Raw genomic sequence first — 16,018 nt, 5'->3', positions numbered from 1 at the left:
GTCCATCATGGCCAGCCGAATGGACATCTGTCTGGAGCACTTGCTCTCTAGCACTAGCTTGGAGGGTCCCAGCCTGGGGTATAGGAACATAAGGAAATACATAGAACTTAAGCCCTCCATTATTATGCTCACTTTTCCAGCTATAAACCATAACCTTAGAATTACAATCAGAATTCAAATCTGAATTCCAAAACTTTTAGTTCTAACTAAACTCAGCAAAAAAAGAAACGTCCTCTCACTGTCAACTGCGTTTATTTTCAGCAAACTTAATGTGTAAATATTTGTATGAACATAACAAGATTCAACAACTGAGACATAAACTGAACAAGTTCCACAGACATGTGACTAACAGAAATGGAATAATGTGTCCCTGAACAAAGGAGGGGTCAAAATCAAAAGTAACAGTAAGTAACTGGTGTGGCCACCAGCTGCATTAAGTACTGCAGTGCATCTCCTCCTCATGGGCTGCACTAAATTTGGCAGTTCTTGCTGTGAGATCTTAACCCACTCTTAAAAAATTAAATAAGAAAATGTTATCCCACTCTTCCACCAAGGCACCTGCAAGTTCCTGCACATTTCTGGGGGGAATGGCCCTCGCCCTCACAATCCGATCCAACAGGTCCCAGACATACTCAATGGGATTGAAATCCGCGCTGTTCGCTGGCCATGGCAGAACACTGACATTCCTGTCTTGCAGGAAATCATGCATAGAACGAGCAGTATGGCTGGTGGCATTGTCATGCTGGAGGGTGATGTCACGATGAGCCTGGAGGAAGGGTACCACATGAGGGAGGAGGCAGTCTTCCCTTTAACGCACAGCGTTGAGATTGCCTGCAATGACTACAAACTCAGTCCGATGATGCTGTGACACACCGCCCCAGACCTTGACGGACCCTCCACCTCCAAATCGATCCCGCTCCAGAGTACAGGCCTCGGTGTAATGCTCATTCCTTTCGACGATAAACGCAAATCCGACCATAACCCCTAGTGAGACAAAACCGTGACTTGTCAGTAAAGAGCACTTTTTGCCAGTCCTGTCTGGTCCAGCGACGGTTGGGTTTGTGCCTATAGGTGACGTTGTGCCCAGTGATGTCTGGTGAGGAGCTGCCTTACAACAGGCCTACAAGCCCTCAGTCCAGTCTCGCTCAGCCTATTGCGGACAGTCTGAGCACTGATGGAGGGATTGTGCGTTCCAGGTGTAACTCGGGCAGTTGTTGTTGCCATCCTGTACCTGTCCCGCAGGTGTGATGTTCAGATGTACCGATCCTGTGCAGGTGTTGTTACACGTGGTCTGCCATTGCGATGACGATCAGCTGTCCGTCCTGTCTCCCTGTAGCGCTGTCTTAGGCGTCTCACAGTACGGACATTGCAATGTATTTCCCTGGCCACATCTGCAGTCCTCATGCCGCCTTACAGCATGCCTAAGGCTTGTTCATGCAGATGAGCAGGGACCCTGGGCATCTTTCTTTTGGTGTTTTTCAGAGTCAGTAGAAAGGCCTCTTTAGTGTCCTAAGATTTCACAACTGTGACCTTAATTGCCTACCATCTGTAAGCTGTTAGTGTCTTAAAGACCGTTCCACAGGTGCATGTTCATAGATTGTTTACGGTTCATTGAACAAGCATAGGAAACGGTGTTAAAATCCTTCACAATGAAGATCTGTGAAGATATTTGGATTTTTACGAATTATCTTTAAAATACATGGTCCTGAAAAAGGGACGTTTCTTTTTTTGCTGAGTTTAGTAGGTGGTCCATGTGTCTTAATGGCTTTATTATCGTGTTGTAAACTGGTTTTCAACACGTCATATTACTAGATTGCAACCAACTGGTCTCCATTACAACCAGACGTTTTGCAACAGAACTATAAGACGTTTTCTTACCTTTAGGGGGCTGTCAAGGGGGCAGTCTACCAGGGCTGGCAGCCTTAGTCCATCATGGTCAGTGATGTCTGTCTGGGGGACCTGCTCTCCAGCACTAGCTTGGAGGGTCCCAGCCTGGGGTATATGAACATAAGGAAATACATTTAACCTTAGCCCTCAATTAATTATGCCCACTTTTCCAACTATAAATCATATCAATCTGTTTTTACAGCATATAGGTTATACTACCAAGAAGATAGCCTCATTACATATCAAGAGGGATAGCATTTTTTTATCACTTATGAGACTTACTTTTAGAATAATTTTTCTCAACGGTTTATGATTTCTATCCATTGTGCTTTCAGGCACCCTTCAGATTGGACCTGACATTTTTTCAAATAAACAAATACATTTTAAAATACATTTCAAACATTTTTTTTACAACATCTTGGCCAGTTATGCTGTACTCACACAGAATGTCTTCTTTGTCCACTCAAAGTGATTTATTTGAACATGAGGATGACTGTCCTTTGCAAAGCATCAACTCAACTGAGGCAAAATGAGCGCACTGAACATTTTCTTGAGTTCTTTTACGTCATAGGCTTCTATATCTCATCGTACATTATTACGTCAACTACAAAAGCACAGAGCGACCACTCCGGGAAATTAATGCATTGTTTCTGATCACATACGATATCTGAAAAATGTTTACAATGTAACCCAATTAATTTAGGTTCAGTGAGGTTATATCGTATTATATGGATAAATGTTGCCCTCTGTTGGCCATAACTGATATATTATAGTCAAATAAATCAAATCATTGATGGGTTTGGTGAGGGAAGACAGATGTAGTAAGCTGATATGATCAGGGCATGCACACATATTGCCCATTAATTAATAAATGTTTTAAGCCAAAGTCTATTTGTCCGAGACAGTCATTGTTACTCCTTTGCCCAAATTGCCCAATATAGCTTCATGTCACATATCTATCATAATTTATACAAACTGGATGAATGCAGGCTGTTGGTTTGTAAATGTTGTAAATACATATGTATATAGTATGCATATGTAACAGTTGTTAAAGTACTATGTGAATTTCACCAGGTTCATATATTAATATATCGTGTTGATTTGTTATTATGCATGCCTGCATCCTGGCTGAAGTGGAGTGTGTTCTTACGTTTTGTCCTGCGTGCTCAAATAATTTTGTATCCTGAGAGAGGTAGTCACGCTTTTTATGTCTTCAGAAAAGTTTGATTATTTTCAGTACAAAGTCATACACACAGTGTTTTGTTCATGAATAATGATGTGTATTTAGAGGTTACTCATAAGTGGATGGTATTGTTAAGATGCACTTGTAATTGTGCTTTTTAGGATGATATCAACATTCTGAATTCAACATGTGGTTAATAGCTAGCTAAGGTATTAGCAGGCTATTTATTGTATTTGTGAACGATGGCTCGCTCCTCGAATGATCCCAGTCCCTCCTATTGTGTATCTGCTGTAGAAAGAGGCCACGATTCGCAGAACATAGGTGCTCTACAAATGTTTTATTTCCTTTTGGATGCAGGTATGTGGTTTTATCTTTGTAAAATATGTTATGTATAATAAGGAGAGACTATTTTTTGTATTCGAAAATCATGTTGATGCACTGAGAGAGAAAGAGGCGACGATTCTCAGAACATATGTGCTCTACAAATGTTTTATTTCCTTTTGGATGCAGGATGCAGAGAGTGAGTTCTTCTTGATTAAAACTACCTGGTCTCCAAAGTCCACGTCTATAGTCAGACACCCACAGATTGGCAGAAAGCCTAGACTTAGAGACAAACTAGCACACACACATAATCTCCTTCCCAGCCGAACATTGTGTGACTGAAGATAGCGCACACACCAGATCTCCTTTTCAGCTGAACATGGTGTGACGACCAAGAACAGGCATGGCAGGATTCTACGATGATGGACAGACAACAGAGCCAATGCCGGATGACTACACCCCAGATCCAATCCGAAGATCCGATCTCCTAGAAATCAACCTACTTTCTGTACTGTATAAAACATGTATGCTGTCTAAATTAGGGGCTCTCTTTTTCTGACTCCCTCTGAGTTCAAGGAACAGAGCCCGTATACGCTGTACACAATACTTTTACTCTGAATAAACTGCAGATTCGTCTGAACTGATCCTTGACCGATCGCTCACCTAAGCATCTCACCTTTTACCAACAGAATTCTTGGTAGCAGAGGATGGTTTACTAAAGACCCATAAACGTGAGAGTACTTGAAAGGACGGTTCACGAGCCAATTCGGGGGAGGACAAAACTCTGCTCAACTCGGAGAACTGATCTCAGGTCGACCACTAAAAAGGTAAGCAAAACCTGTTAAAACAAACTTTGCATATTGTCGCTTAGTCTACTCCAAATTTAAGATCAGTAATACCGAGTGTGAGTATGAGTTTTGTGTAAATTTAATTTAACAAATTTCATTGAGCAGTGAAGTAAATGAATTGTGGAAATATGAATGCAATGTATTGACTGTTTAAAGTTTGTATGTGTTAAAGAACTGAGATGAGATAGGTTGGAGGATATTGTAATGTTAGCTTGATTCTAGATACTATTCAGATATGTCGACAGCGTTCGATGAGGAATAGGTCTATTTGTTGATTAGTGATATTATTCAGAGATGTCAGCAGCGACTGATGAGGAATAAATCTAAGTGTTGAATATGACCAAATGTTCGGTTGATACTACTACTAGGTGATTTACATACCATAACTTAGCTCATGACTGGTTAAATGCGTTGTAGAGTTGCTACCTGAGTACATGAAGTATACGAATGAGGCATATTGATAATCGACTAATAACCCAACAGACTGGCTGTGACCGGTGAGGGTTTAACTGTACACAGCGTCTCACAAGGGTTTAATTGGGCTGTATTGTCTCACCAAAATCTGAATATATGACGGAGGAGCTCTGAGATAAGACAGAGTACGAGTAATAGTTTCTCCAAGAATACATCGCTGTCGCAAGACAGTGACGGGCTAAGTATATTCAGATAGTCAAACTCATTTATACACCATGGCAACTTCGCAACCTCCAAAACTGAAATTCAATGATTTCCTAGACCAACGTATGCAGGATAGGTCAGGAGGAAAGGAACAGTGGAAGTCAATAAAGAAGGTTTGGGAAAAGTTGAAGTGGACACAGGCGGGTTATTTGGTAGGGGGAACTCCAAATAGGACTCAGCTTAGCACAATGGAAGGCGAGTTGCGTGAAGCATTACAGGAAGCTAAAGACAGGGAGACAGAACAGAACAAGTTGCGTTTATTCAAGAAGGAAGGGACTAAACAGAGAGAGAGAGCAGAAGCTGAATTGAAAATAGGCACTTGGGCTATCGAGGAGACCCGTTAAACAAAAAACCGGAAGTAATAAACCTTACCAAACACCAATGGGTCACTATCCGGTACCTAATGCCTGTTTTCAAGACATCAGCATAGATTATACAGACATGGGAGCAGATCAAGTGAAAGGAGGAAAAAGATATTTGCTAGTAATGGTAGACAGATTCTCTAAATGGGTAGAGGCCATTCCTACAGCTAAGGAGGATGCGAAGTCAGTCATTAAGTGGCTACAAACGGAACTCATACCTAGGTATGGGGTCCCGCGACAAATCAGATCCGATAATGGGTCCCACTTCTCCAACCAACACCTGAGACAGGTTGAGGAGAGGTTTGGCATTACACACAAATTCGGTTCGGTGTATAAGCCGCAATCGCAGGGACTTGTGGAACGCTGTAACCAGACTTTGAAAGCTAAGATAGCTAAGGTTTGTGCAGGAACTAAATTGACATGGGTGGAAGCCCTGCCCCTGGCACTGATGGCCATGAGGTCCTCACCAGGTGCAGGGACACATCTTTCACCCCATGAGATAATGACAGGCCGAGTGATGCCTGGGCCGCCAAGAGAGGGAGGTCATATGCCCCCTCTTGATGTCCACCAGATAGGAATGTCTGACTATGTAAAAAAAACTGACCGAATTATCTGCAGCTCTCTCCACGCAGATACACCGGGTCGCAGAGGGGGAGCTGACGGATGACCAGGAACAACCAAGGGTAAAGGTTGGTGACTGGGTAAGGATCAAAGTCCACAAAAGAAAGTGGGCTGATCCTAGGTGGACTGGACCGTACGAAGTGAAGGAAGTTACTTCACACTCAGTCCAGGTCAAAGGTAAACCAGGCGCACCTTGGCACCACCTGACGCATTGTACACCAGCACCAGCACCTGACAGAACACTGACAGAAGTCAGAAGCGATTTGATCGCATCTAATTCGGCTACAAATTCTGCTAGCTCTGACAACTGAAGGATGTGGAGACGCCTCCAATCCTCAGATGCCAGCGAAGGGCACCCTTGCTCTAGACGACATAGGGCACCATGGGAAAGATTAGGATGCTCTCTTCCAATGTTTGTGCTATTGCTGTTCACCTCGGGTGTGGTAGTAGGAATAATGCTTTGGGCTTTCGAACATACTGTTAACAAAACAGATATAACACCAGAGGGCACTAATTCCACAATTAACATCACTGCTTTTACCACAAATCTTACCACAACCACCATGGCTAGTCACAACCTACGTAAAAGACACATTGACGTCATAAACCAAACTTGTCCAACTGATCGGGTAGGTAGCACCACCCTGTGTGTACCAGTTAATGTTACTACCACTGTCACTATACCCTGGGGAATTATTGGGGCTAAAAACTTATGGCAATCAAAATACCACTGGTATCTTACCAAAGGAAGTAGTCCCCGCGATGATTGGATTTGGAGAAATTTAGTTGCTGAAACAGGCCCTGATTGGTCTAGTTATTCAAAAGGAGACTTAGTGCTGTTATGGAGAAATAGATTGACCCTTACCAAATCAAAAGTGGAACTGAAACTGGTGATTAAACCAGGTAACAAGGAGGGATGCCAAGGTTTCATTTTGGCACCTTGGATAGACCACAGAGGGGCACCATTGTACATATACTATTTTAGATGGTTGTTGAATGTCTGTGTGATGTCAGCCCCTGTCCCTTCTTCTGTTACTAAAAAGGAAGGTCAAGGAGCCCCATTAGGATCTGGAATGTGGGGACCTGTCCGTATGACTGCCAACACACCGACATTTGATGACGCTATCTTTACTGCCACTGGGGTCTCTGGGTTCTCCAACAACTGGCTCCTGTTAACTGAGGAAGCAGGATTTTATGCATTACAGGTGAACTACAGGTGAAGTCACTCAATCCAGTCCCAGAGGCTTGGGGACCATAGAAGACCCCCGGTGACAGCTAGCTGAAAGAGCTACCCAGATTCATATCGCACGGCGGGGGGGTAAGACACTTTTTCACTGTCGGACAATAAACAGAGTTCGGGAGAAGAACTGGAATTAACAGAATTCCGGGGGCCAACTCTCGAATGAAGTAAACCCTACCTGTCCTATCACCCCTGTTTTTGTTCATAGAAGTGAGGATGTGTCTGGCTCTGGCTAAGTGATGTGTATTTTGTTCCAAAATGAACATAAGAGATCCCTAGATCTGGGTAGACAGGAAGTTAGAGTAGAGATGACATGATAACCGACTGCGGACTGTTCTAGGATTGGAGAAGAGGGTATCCTTATAGCATAGAGGATCCCACAAAGGTGGATAGGTTTTCCATGATATGGGGAAACCTGGGAGCAATGTTGAACTCTGTAAAGGTGATGAAATCCTACTAACCATAACAAATATTAAGCTCTATGATGCAGGCACTCACACCCTCGGACTACAAAGGACGAGGACAGACATGATGGGTGTGTTTTCTATTAAGGTACTGCCAAGACCAGAGGTAGCCGGACACACTCCTCTACCACCACTGTGTTAAAAATACCATTCAGGTAATTAATGTTAGAGACTATTCGGCTATTGATCAATTAGGAACTGGGACTGGTTTTGATTATGGGAGATTGCCTGAAGCTGATTGCAGTAGTAACATAACCATTAATTCCACTTGGCCAGTTACAGGCCTAAACCAAACTAGTGGTCTGGCTGATGTGAGGTGGATGTGTGGAGCCAAAAAAGAGTGCTGAGACCCATTCTTAGAGGAGAATGGCAAGATACGTGTGGTCTGACCAGTGATAATTCCACTGACCATTGTTGATGTTGCTGCTGAACAGCTGCTGAGTTCTGTAACCAGGGGACCTGAAAACATTCCATCCCATGGGAGACATAGATGTAGTGCTCCATGGACAGAGGATGTAGTTGACATACACACCAACCTGTTGGGAGTGCCAGTGGGGGTTCCTCATGAGTTTCAGGCCTTGGGTAGGAATGATGGACTCTGGCACTTACTACCTACTATGGGTCCAGCCATGGTGGATGCTAGACAGACTGCATGGATTAATTATATCTACTATAATCAACAGCGTTTTGTGAATTACTCCCGTGATGCACTCACTGGTATGTCTGAACAGCCTGAGGCCACATTTGGGGTTTCCAGACAGAATAGACTTGCCTTGGGATATGCTTCTTGCCAGTCAGGGGGACGTTTGCAAGATGTTCGGTAAACAATGTTGCACGTATATTCCTAATAATACCAGTCCAGATGATATCTAGGGCGGGCTTGATGCACTATCTGATAAGATGAGGTCCACAAGGGGGGTGGAGGAGTCTGTTCTCTTGGCCTGGTTTGGTAAATGCACTGATATGATGGTTACTGGATTTCTGACCCTAATTCTTGTATTATTTGTTATTGATGTGATGTGCTGCTTGCATCATACCGTGTTCTAAGAAATATGTTACAGATATGGTGAAGGCTTCAGGCATGTTGCCTTTGCTTGATGCTCCAGTTGGAGATGCCGATACGGAAGCATGCTTTCAGGAGAGGATGGGACTGACTGAGGATGACCCATGGTATGCTGAGGGTGAGGTAGTAGAATACATTTTACACCACCACAGTTCCTTGTTATACATTTTTATGATAGGTTTTCTTTCCAGTATGTTTGTTCTCCCTGTTGTGAAGGTTTAGAGTCCCTGGGTGGCAAGGAGCCCACCTGGTACAGGATAGGAGTAGCTGAGAGGACCAGATGGTTTCTAATAATTCTTTACTCTGTTTTCCATGACCAAAGTTTTATCCTACATCTTACATGTCAATAACAATAAAGTTTTATCCTGTTTTTGATAAGTGACACCCTTGCGGGTGACAAAAGGGGGAAACAAAAGCATACAACAAAGGCATATATCACTTGTTATTAATAATAAACTTTTATTATTTTCATGAAATGCTATGACTGCTGAAATAAAGGAATGAGTGACACCTAGCGGGTGTCAAAAGGGGGACTTAAATTTCACACTATTTTCTTATGTTCTGTTTTTGAATGAGCTGTTCTCTTTTGACATGAAGGTAGTTTAAACTTTGTAACTGTTATATGATTCATTGCTGAATTTTTGTTCACACCCTTGGGGTTATTTTACATTATAGCCATTACCATATATAAGATTGAATATTATCTGCTGTTGCCTTGTGTGGAGGTATGTATGTGTTATGCTACCTAGCTGATTTGAAACATTGTTAAAAGTATCAGGGCCATGGAACTTTCTCATGCTGGAAAAATACAGAAGGGAGGGCACATTCAGAGCGTGGGGTTGCGAGAACAAGCGGTCTTTTTGTTAGATAACAGGAGCCAGGTGCGAGATAACGGTATGGAGCATGAGACCCATCTTTCAGTTTTTGCAGCCATTTTAGGAGGGGGATCCAGTTGCTTTATTGATTAAGCTTCTCCATTGTATGTCGTGTCCCATCTGGGATGGGAAGAGGGGGAAATTATTTTTCTTTGTGGGCCATTTCCGTATAGACTTACCTTGTTTAGGCTATTTTTCCTTTTTGGATTATGTTTTCGTTTTTGCTTGGAGTAATGTATCTGGACTATATCACATCTCTTAGGAGATGTGAAGAGAGGGAATCACAACTTTTTCCTGCTGGAAAAAGTTGGCTTATGTGGACAATCATTTTACTTTTATTTTGAGCTGTTCTGCTCTGTTAAATGAGGGTTGTAAGTTCCTAGGTGGCTGGTAGCCAACTTAGTACATAGTGGGATTGAATGGAGAACATGATGGTAATACATATATATCTATTTCTGTTTAATACCGTGCCTTATTTCATAGTCCCTTTGGGAGAAGTTTCTCTTTGTGTATGGATCTAGTTAGGTTGTGTCACGTCTCTGGGGAGACGTGAAGAGAGGGATTTGTAGAGGAATGCTAATTCTTATGTAGGTGACATTACACTACTATAGCTGGGATAACGTATTTTCATAGTAAAACAGGTTGGGCCCCATACAGGATATTTCTCACACACACACTCACTTTGATCATCCAGAACACTGTCACAACAGGATACTCCTAGCCACAGGTGCTAGCCGGCAGTTCGGCCACAACTCCCCTGAAGATAGGGACGCACACACATTACACACTGACCCCAGAAGACAGGGACGACGCACATACAGTACACACATAGCTGCCGAGGACACCCAGATAAGACACCCACAGATTGGCAGAAAGCCTAGACTTAGAGACAAACTAGCACACACACATAATCTCCTTCCCAGCCGAACATTGTGTGACTGAAGATAGCGCACACACCAGATCTCCTTTTCAGCTGAACATGGTGTGACGACCAAGAACAGGCATGGCAGGATTCTACGATGATGGACAGACAACAGAGCCAATGCCGGATGACTACACCCCAGCCTGATCCAATCCGAAGATCCGATCTCCTAGAAATCAACCTACTTTCTGTACTGTATAAAACATGTATGCTGTCTAAATTAGGGGCTCTCTTTTTCTGACTCCCTCTGAGTTCAAGGAACAGAGCCCGTATACGCTGTACACAATACTTTTACTCTGAATAAACTGCAGATTGTTAAACTTTAACTCCTCGTCTGAACTGATCCTTGACCGACTCGCTCACCTAAGCATCTCACCTTTTACCAACAAGTCTCAATCAACCACACACAACGCAGTTACAGCGGGTCAGTATAGCACCGGTTACACATATTCTTATTATTGTTTCATTCACTTATCTTTTTGACCTGCACTGTTGGAGTTCAGATCTTAAGAATTTCACTGTACCCTACAATTACATCTCCGACCGACTAATAATCTAATCGATTGAAATCTAATCTAAATTCAGATGTTTTTCTGGATGAGGAAACCTAGTCATACGTAGCTATAATTTACAGAAATCATACATGTTTACATTATTGCTGAATAAGGCTATCAGTGTACTTTTTTCATACCAGTGTTGTCAAACAAGAAATTATGCCTACAATTTAGTTTAGGGCAGCTGGCGAAATCCCGATCGGCATTTGATGCAGATATTGAAAATCAAGATCGGCATTAAATTAGACGGTTCGTTTTCAGGCCGGTTTGGTGAGATTGCCTTTAAAATTGACCAATAGTGGCCACGAATACACGAGCACAGTGCTTCTCGACTGCCCCTGTGAACCGAGCTAGCAGTGATACTCGAAGCCGATTTTAATTGCATAAAAAATGTGCAGTATTGAGTAATTTTCAATATCTGCATCAATTGTAAATAAGAAACATATTTTTCTTTCCATAATGCTCACAAATAGCAGCCATGTTCGAGTATATTTTTGTTAAAATCTTTGCGAAAAGCTTGTGCAATCTGGCTAGCTAACTAACCCATTTAGCATTGCGTCAAGCTCACGCTAGTACTAGCACGGTCGTGTCAGTTAGCAGTTAACTTCTGCTAGCAGTGTGTCGCAGGTTGGTTCCGATAATTACATTTTAGGTCAAGTTAGACCCTAGAAATGTATTGCTCGTTATTAATTTGAGCCAACGTTATTTCTGAATATTCACCTTGCATTTGGAACCTATTTCCCTTTATAGCACGTTGCTGTCACACAGTTTGAATGAGGAGGCGGCTGCCATTGTTTGTGCGGAGAGTGAGGCATGATTCCTTATTCAACTTGACTGAATCGGGCAACTGGCTAACTACTGTAAACTGAGTTGTGTGGGATTCTGTGTTTCACATTATAGCCATTACCATATGATTAAATATTATCTGATGTTGGTTGTGTGAGGTATCTGCATTTGTGCACTGGAGCATCCATTATGAGATTAAACAACTGCTTGCTACTTGCCTGTTTGTGTGTGTGGCAAGAACTGAATAACATGGTGTGACTTGCATGTTGCAAAACTGTAGATAACAGCCTAGCAGATGCTTTGTCCTTGTGTTTGTATGTAACAATATTAAGCACATGGTGTGACTTGCTGTATCTTACAAAGTTGTGGTTAAGCAGGCATATGGAGGGGTGGTCATCACGAGGTTTCACTGAGATGGAAAAATACTGAACAACACAATAGCAGGAACTGAGCAACTGTTTATAACTGCCATACCAGAACAGTAAGAATCTATACATCGAGAGAGGGAGGACTCCAAGAAGCGTCAAGAGGCGGGGACCCGCCTGAGCGTCTGCGATAGGCTGAGCAAGTTTAAACCACGCCCAGCCTCTACTGTGATAGGCCAACAGGCGGGTTGGAACTATGTCCATCACAGTATAAGAACAATTGTTTACGTTTTTCCTGTTCGTTCTCTGTTCTGCCCTGCGTGTTATTACAGCGAGCCCGTATATACGGAAGTTGCATTTGCCATTTATTACTTTGTTAATAAAAAATCCATAGTATACAATCGGTGACTCATTGTTATATTTATCCTGATACCAGATTCGAACTTACGCAACTCTAACAGTTGCAGGGTGGTCGCTGGTCCAATCCTTGTTTTAGCTAGGTAAATTGTAATGATTATGTGCCAAATGTATTCGCTTCCCATTTTGCGTACTGTCCAGCTTTGGCGCTGTGCGTGCGGCCTGCTACTAGCATTATTAGCAGCTAGCTAATGCTATGTAGGAATAAACATTAGACGAGTGTTTCCCAAACTCGGTCCTAAGGGCATCAGGGGGTGTACGTTTTGGGACACAAGCTTTGATTGAGTCAGCTGTGTAATGTTGGGGGGGAAACGTGCACCCCTTGGAGTTCCAAGGACCGAATATGGAAAACCCTGTGCTAGACGGTGATGTTTCACAAGGATTCAATACAGAAAGTGAAATTACAAGAATTGGAATCCTCATGTAATATAACTAAGGTTAGATGGTGAGGAATTGTACATAGATTATTGAATTGGCATTTCAATTAACCTTCTGAATTTACTGTATTGTTGATACAGCGCCCACCCCCAAACTAGTCTCCAGTCTTTCCTAGCTTCAACTAACGCAAGTACCCCTCCTCTAGAATGGCAGAGAACGACGTTGACAACGAGCTGTTGGACTATGAAGAGGATGAGGAGCCTCAGGTTGCCCCGGAGACCGCCACATCTGCAGGCAAGAAGGAGGTAAAGGGCTCTTAGTCTCCATCCACAGCTCCGCCTTCCGAGACTTCCTGCTCAAACCAGAGCTGCTCCGCGCCATTGTCGACTGTGGCTTTGAACATCCCTCTGAAGGTGAGCCTCACAGGCACTTCCCACCTTCAACCAAGGACTGTTTTTGACTTTGTCCATTCTGTGTATGTCAAATGGCACCCTATTCCTGACATACTGTACGACTACTGAGCTGGGCCCATAGGGCTTTGTTCAAAACTAGCGCTGTGTGTGACTGGGCCCTGGTCGAAAGTAATCCACAATATGTACGGAGCCATTTGGGACTCCGACTATGAGTTATACATGTATGCCCCTTCAAGCATCACGTCATACTTAAACTGGTCATCTCTGTATACCTGTCGCAAGATCCACTGGTTGATGCTTATTAGGCCTCACTCCCCCTCCCCTATCTGAGATATCTACTGCAGCCCTCATACTCCACATACAACACCTGTTCTGCCAGTCACTGTTAAAGGTCCCCAAAGCGCACGCATCCCTGGGTCGCTCCTCTCTTCAGTTTTCTGCCCCTAGTGACTGGAATGAGCTGCAACAAACACCCAAACTGTACAGTTTTATCTCAATCTCTTCATTCAAAAACTCAATCATGGACACTCTTACAAAGCAGCCACAACTGTCAGTGTGATGTGTTGTCTACCTTCTTGCCCTTTGTGCTGTTGTCTGTGCCCAATGTTTGTACAATGTTTTGTGCTGCTACCATGCTGTGTTGTCATGTGTTGATGCCTTGCTATGTTGTCTTAGGTCTCTCTTTATGTAGTGTTGTGTGTTTTGTCCTATATATTTTTTTTGTATGTTAAATCCTAGGCCCCAATCCCCGCAGGGGGCCTCTTGGTAGGCCGTCATTGTAAATAAGAATTTGTTCTTAACTAACTTCCCTAGTTACGTTTCTGTCTTTCAGTCCAACATGAGTGCATCCCACAGGCTATCCTGGGCATGGACTTCCTGTGCCAGGCCAAGTCTGGTATGGGCAAGACGGCTGTGTTTGTACTAGCCACCCTGCAGCAGATTGAGCCTGTGGACGGGCAGGTGAATGGTTGAATAATGACATTGTGGAAGCAGCAACTGAATTGCCAGGTACACAGTGTTTCCTCCGGCACATTGGTGCGGCTGGCTTCCGGGTTGGATGTGCGCTTTGTTAAGAAGCAGTACGGCTGGTTGGGTTGTGTATCAGAGGACGCATGACTTTCAACTTTCGTCTCTCCCGAGCCCGTACGGGAGTTGTAGCGATGAGACAAGATAGTAGCTACTACAACAATTGGATACCACGAAATTGGGGAGAAAAAGGGGTAAAAATTCAAAAAACAAAACAAAAAAAGAACTTTCTCTCAGACAACATGTTTGTGGGTCACTGTTTCAGTGTACCCACAGGAGTGAAGCAGGGTGTATGATGCCTGTTCTACTTATTCGAAATCTATGGGTGCCCCCCTTCCTCCCCCAGGCTTTCCCGGTACCAGCAGTTCAAGGACTTCCGAAGGCGGATCCTGGTGGCCACCAACCAGTTTGGCCGAGGGATGGAACATTGAGCGCGTCAACATCGTCTTCAACTACGACATGCCCGAGGATTCCGACACCTACCTGCACAGAGTGGGCCTTGCAGGCAGGTTCGGGACGAAATTCATTATATCGGTCCATGGTGTTAAGTTCATGTTTTTAAGTATCCCAATATTTCTGTTATTAAGGGGCTATCACTCATTCAAGAGTGCACATGCGCAGGAAGTCTGGTAGTTGATGGACCTTGCCTTGTGTAATGACGACCTTTGATGGTGTTCATACGATAGTAAACTTTGTTAAACTGGAACCTTGTCGTTGTGTCATTTCAAGTTAACATTGGTAGCAGAAGATGGCTAATAACTACAATGTGCCACAAGCTTTGACAGTGTTACGAGAAATATTTTGGTTGCAATGACGGACTACATCATTGATTTCGAACAGAGGTACAATAGGATGCGCAAGTACGACATGGTTCTCCCGGATGCAGTGTGTGAGGATTGAAAATTTGCTTGGCCCATAATGTGGGTGTCTGTATGTTAAAAGCAACATTTTGCAACATATGGTGTGACTAGCAGAAAGGCTGTGGCTGGCCTTGAGATGTAGGCAGCTATCGTGAGTTGTGGGAGACACGTACAGAACGTAGGCATTTAAACAGACTGTCTTTTGTTAGAACTCAAACTTAGCAATAACAGGAACCAGATAACGGTATCTAGGGTATGAGCGCATAGATATTCTACACAGCAACAATTACATCTATCAACTGGAGCGCCCGGGGGCTGGGACCAGCTCGTGCGCCAACAATCAACGATAGGCTGAGTGAGTTTAAACCACGCCCAGTCTCTTCTCTGTGACAGGCCGGCTCGGAAGCAGGAACTACTTCTGTCAGAGTATATTATAATATCTTTATCAGGAACAAGTCAGTTCTCTGTTTGCCCTGCAAGGTGTGACAGAGAGCCCGTATATACGAAAATTGCATTTAACACTTATTGCTTAGCTAATAAAAAATACATAGCATACAATCGGTGACTCAGTGTCATACTTATCCTGATACCAGATTCGATTGACGCAACCCGAACAAGTGTTAGCTTTCAAGTTGCTAGATACTGCCTGTCTAGATGGTAGGGAGAAACAGTTGGCTTTGACTGCTTCTACTGTGTTGACTTTTGCATCTATGAAGTCGGCACTAAAAATAATATTTGGTGAAAAGACGTCTGTC

The 16,018-nt window shown here is 43.4% G+C and overlaps 2 protein-coding genes, 1 long non-coding RNA gene and 1 pseudogene across 15 annotated transcripts in view; 2 read left to right on the top strand and 2 right to left on the bottom strand.

Moving 5' to 3' along the window:
* The window catches only part of LOC127914439 (serine-rich adhesin for platelets-like), an 83,598-nt gene that overhangs the window by 3,831 nt on the left and 63,749 nt on the right, over positions 1-16,018 (bottom strand). The gene's annotated exons all lie outside the window — the stretch shown is intronic.
* On the top strand, positions 4,173-8,948 carry LOC118370521 (uncharacterized). Its single transcript, XM_052490427.1, has 2 exons — positions 4,173-4,218; positions 5,912-8,948. Exon 2 carries the CDS (start codon positions 6,215-6,217, stop codon positions 7,118-7,120), a length of 906 nt encoding a protein of 301 aa, XP_052346387.1. The 5' UTR covers positions 4,173-4,218; positions 5,912-6,214; the 3' UTR covers positions 7,121-8,948.
* LOC127914444 (uncharacterized) lies at positions 8,658-9,862 on the bottom strand. Its single transcript, XR_008088380.1, has 2 exons — positions 9,179-9,862; positions 8,658-9,053 (listed from the first exon to the last, which is right to left on the bottom strand). It is a non-coding gene; the product is annotated as an uncharacterized LOC127914444 (long non-coding RNA).
* The window catches only part of LOC118364859 (ATP-dependent RNA helicase DDX39A-like), a 33,079-nt pseudogene continuing 30,230 nt past the window's right edge, over positions 13,170-16,018 (top strand).

This window comes from Oncorhynchus keta, chromosome 32, assembly GCF_023373465.1.
Source record: "Oncorhynchus keta strain PuntledgeMale-10-30-2019 chromosome 32, Oket_V2, whole genome shotgun sequence".
NCBI lineage: Eukaryota > Metazoa > Chordata > Actinopteri > Salmoniformes > Salmonidae > Oncorhynchus > Oncorhynchus keta.
The sequence above is the reverse complement of the archived record's forward strand: the minus strand, read 5'-3'. Positions and strand labels throughout refer to the sequence as shown.

Coding starts and splice junctions, on each gene's coding strand:
- LOC118370521 (XM_052490427.1), top strand. CDS start 6,215: ATGTGGAGACGCCTCCAATCCTCAGATGCCAGCGAAGGGCACCCTTGC.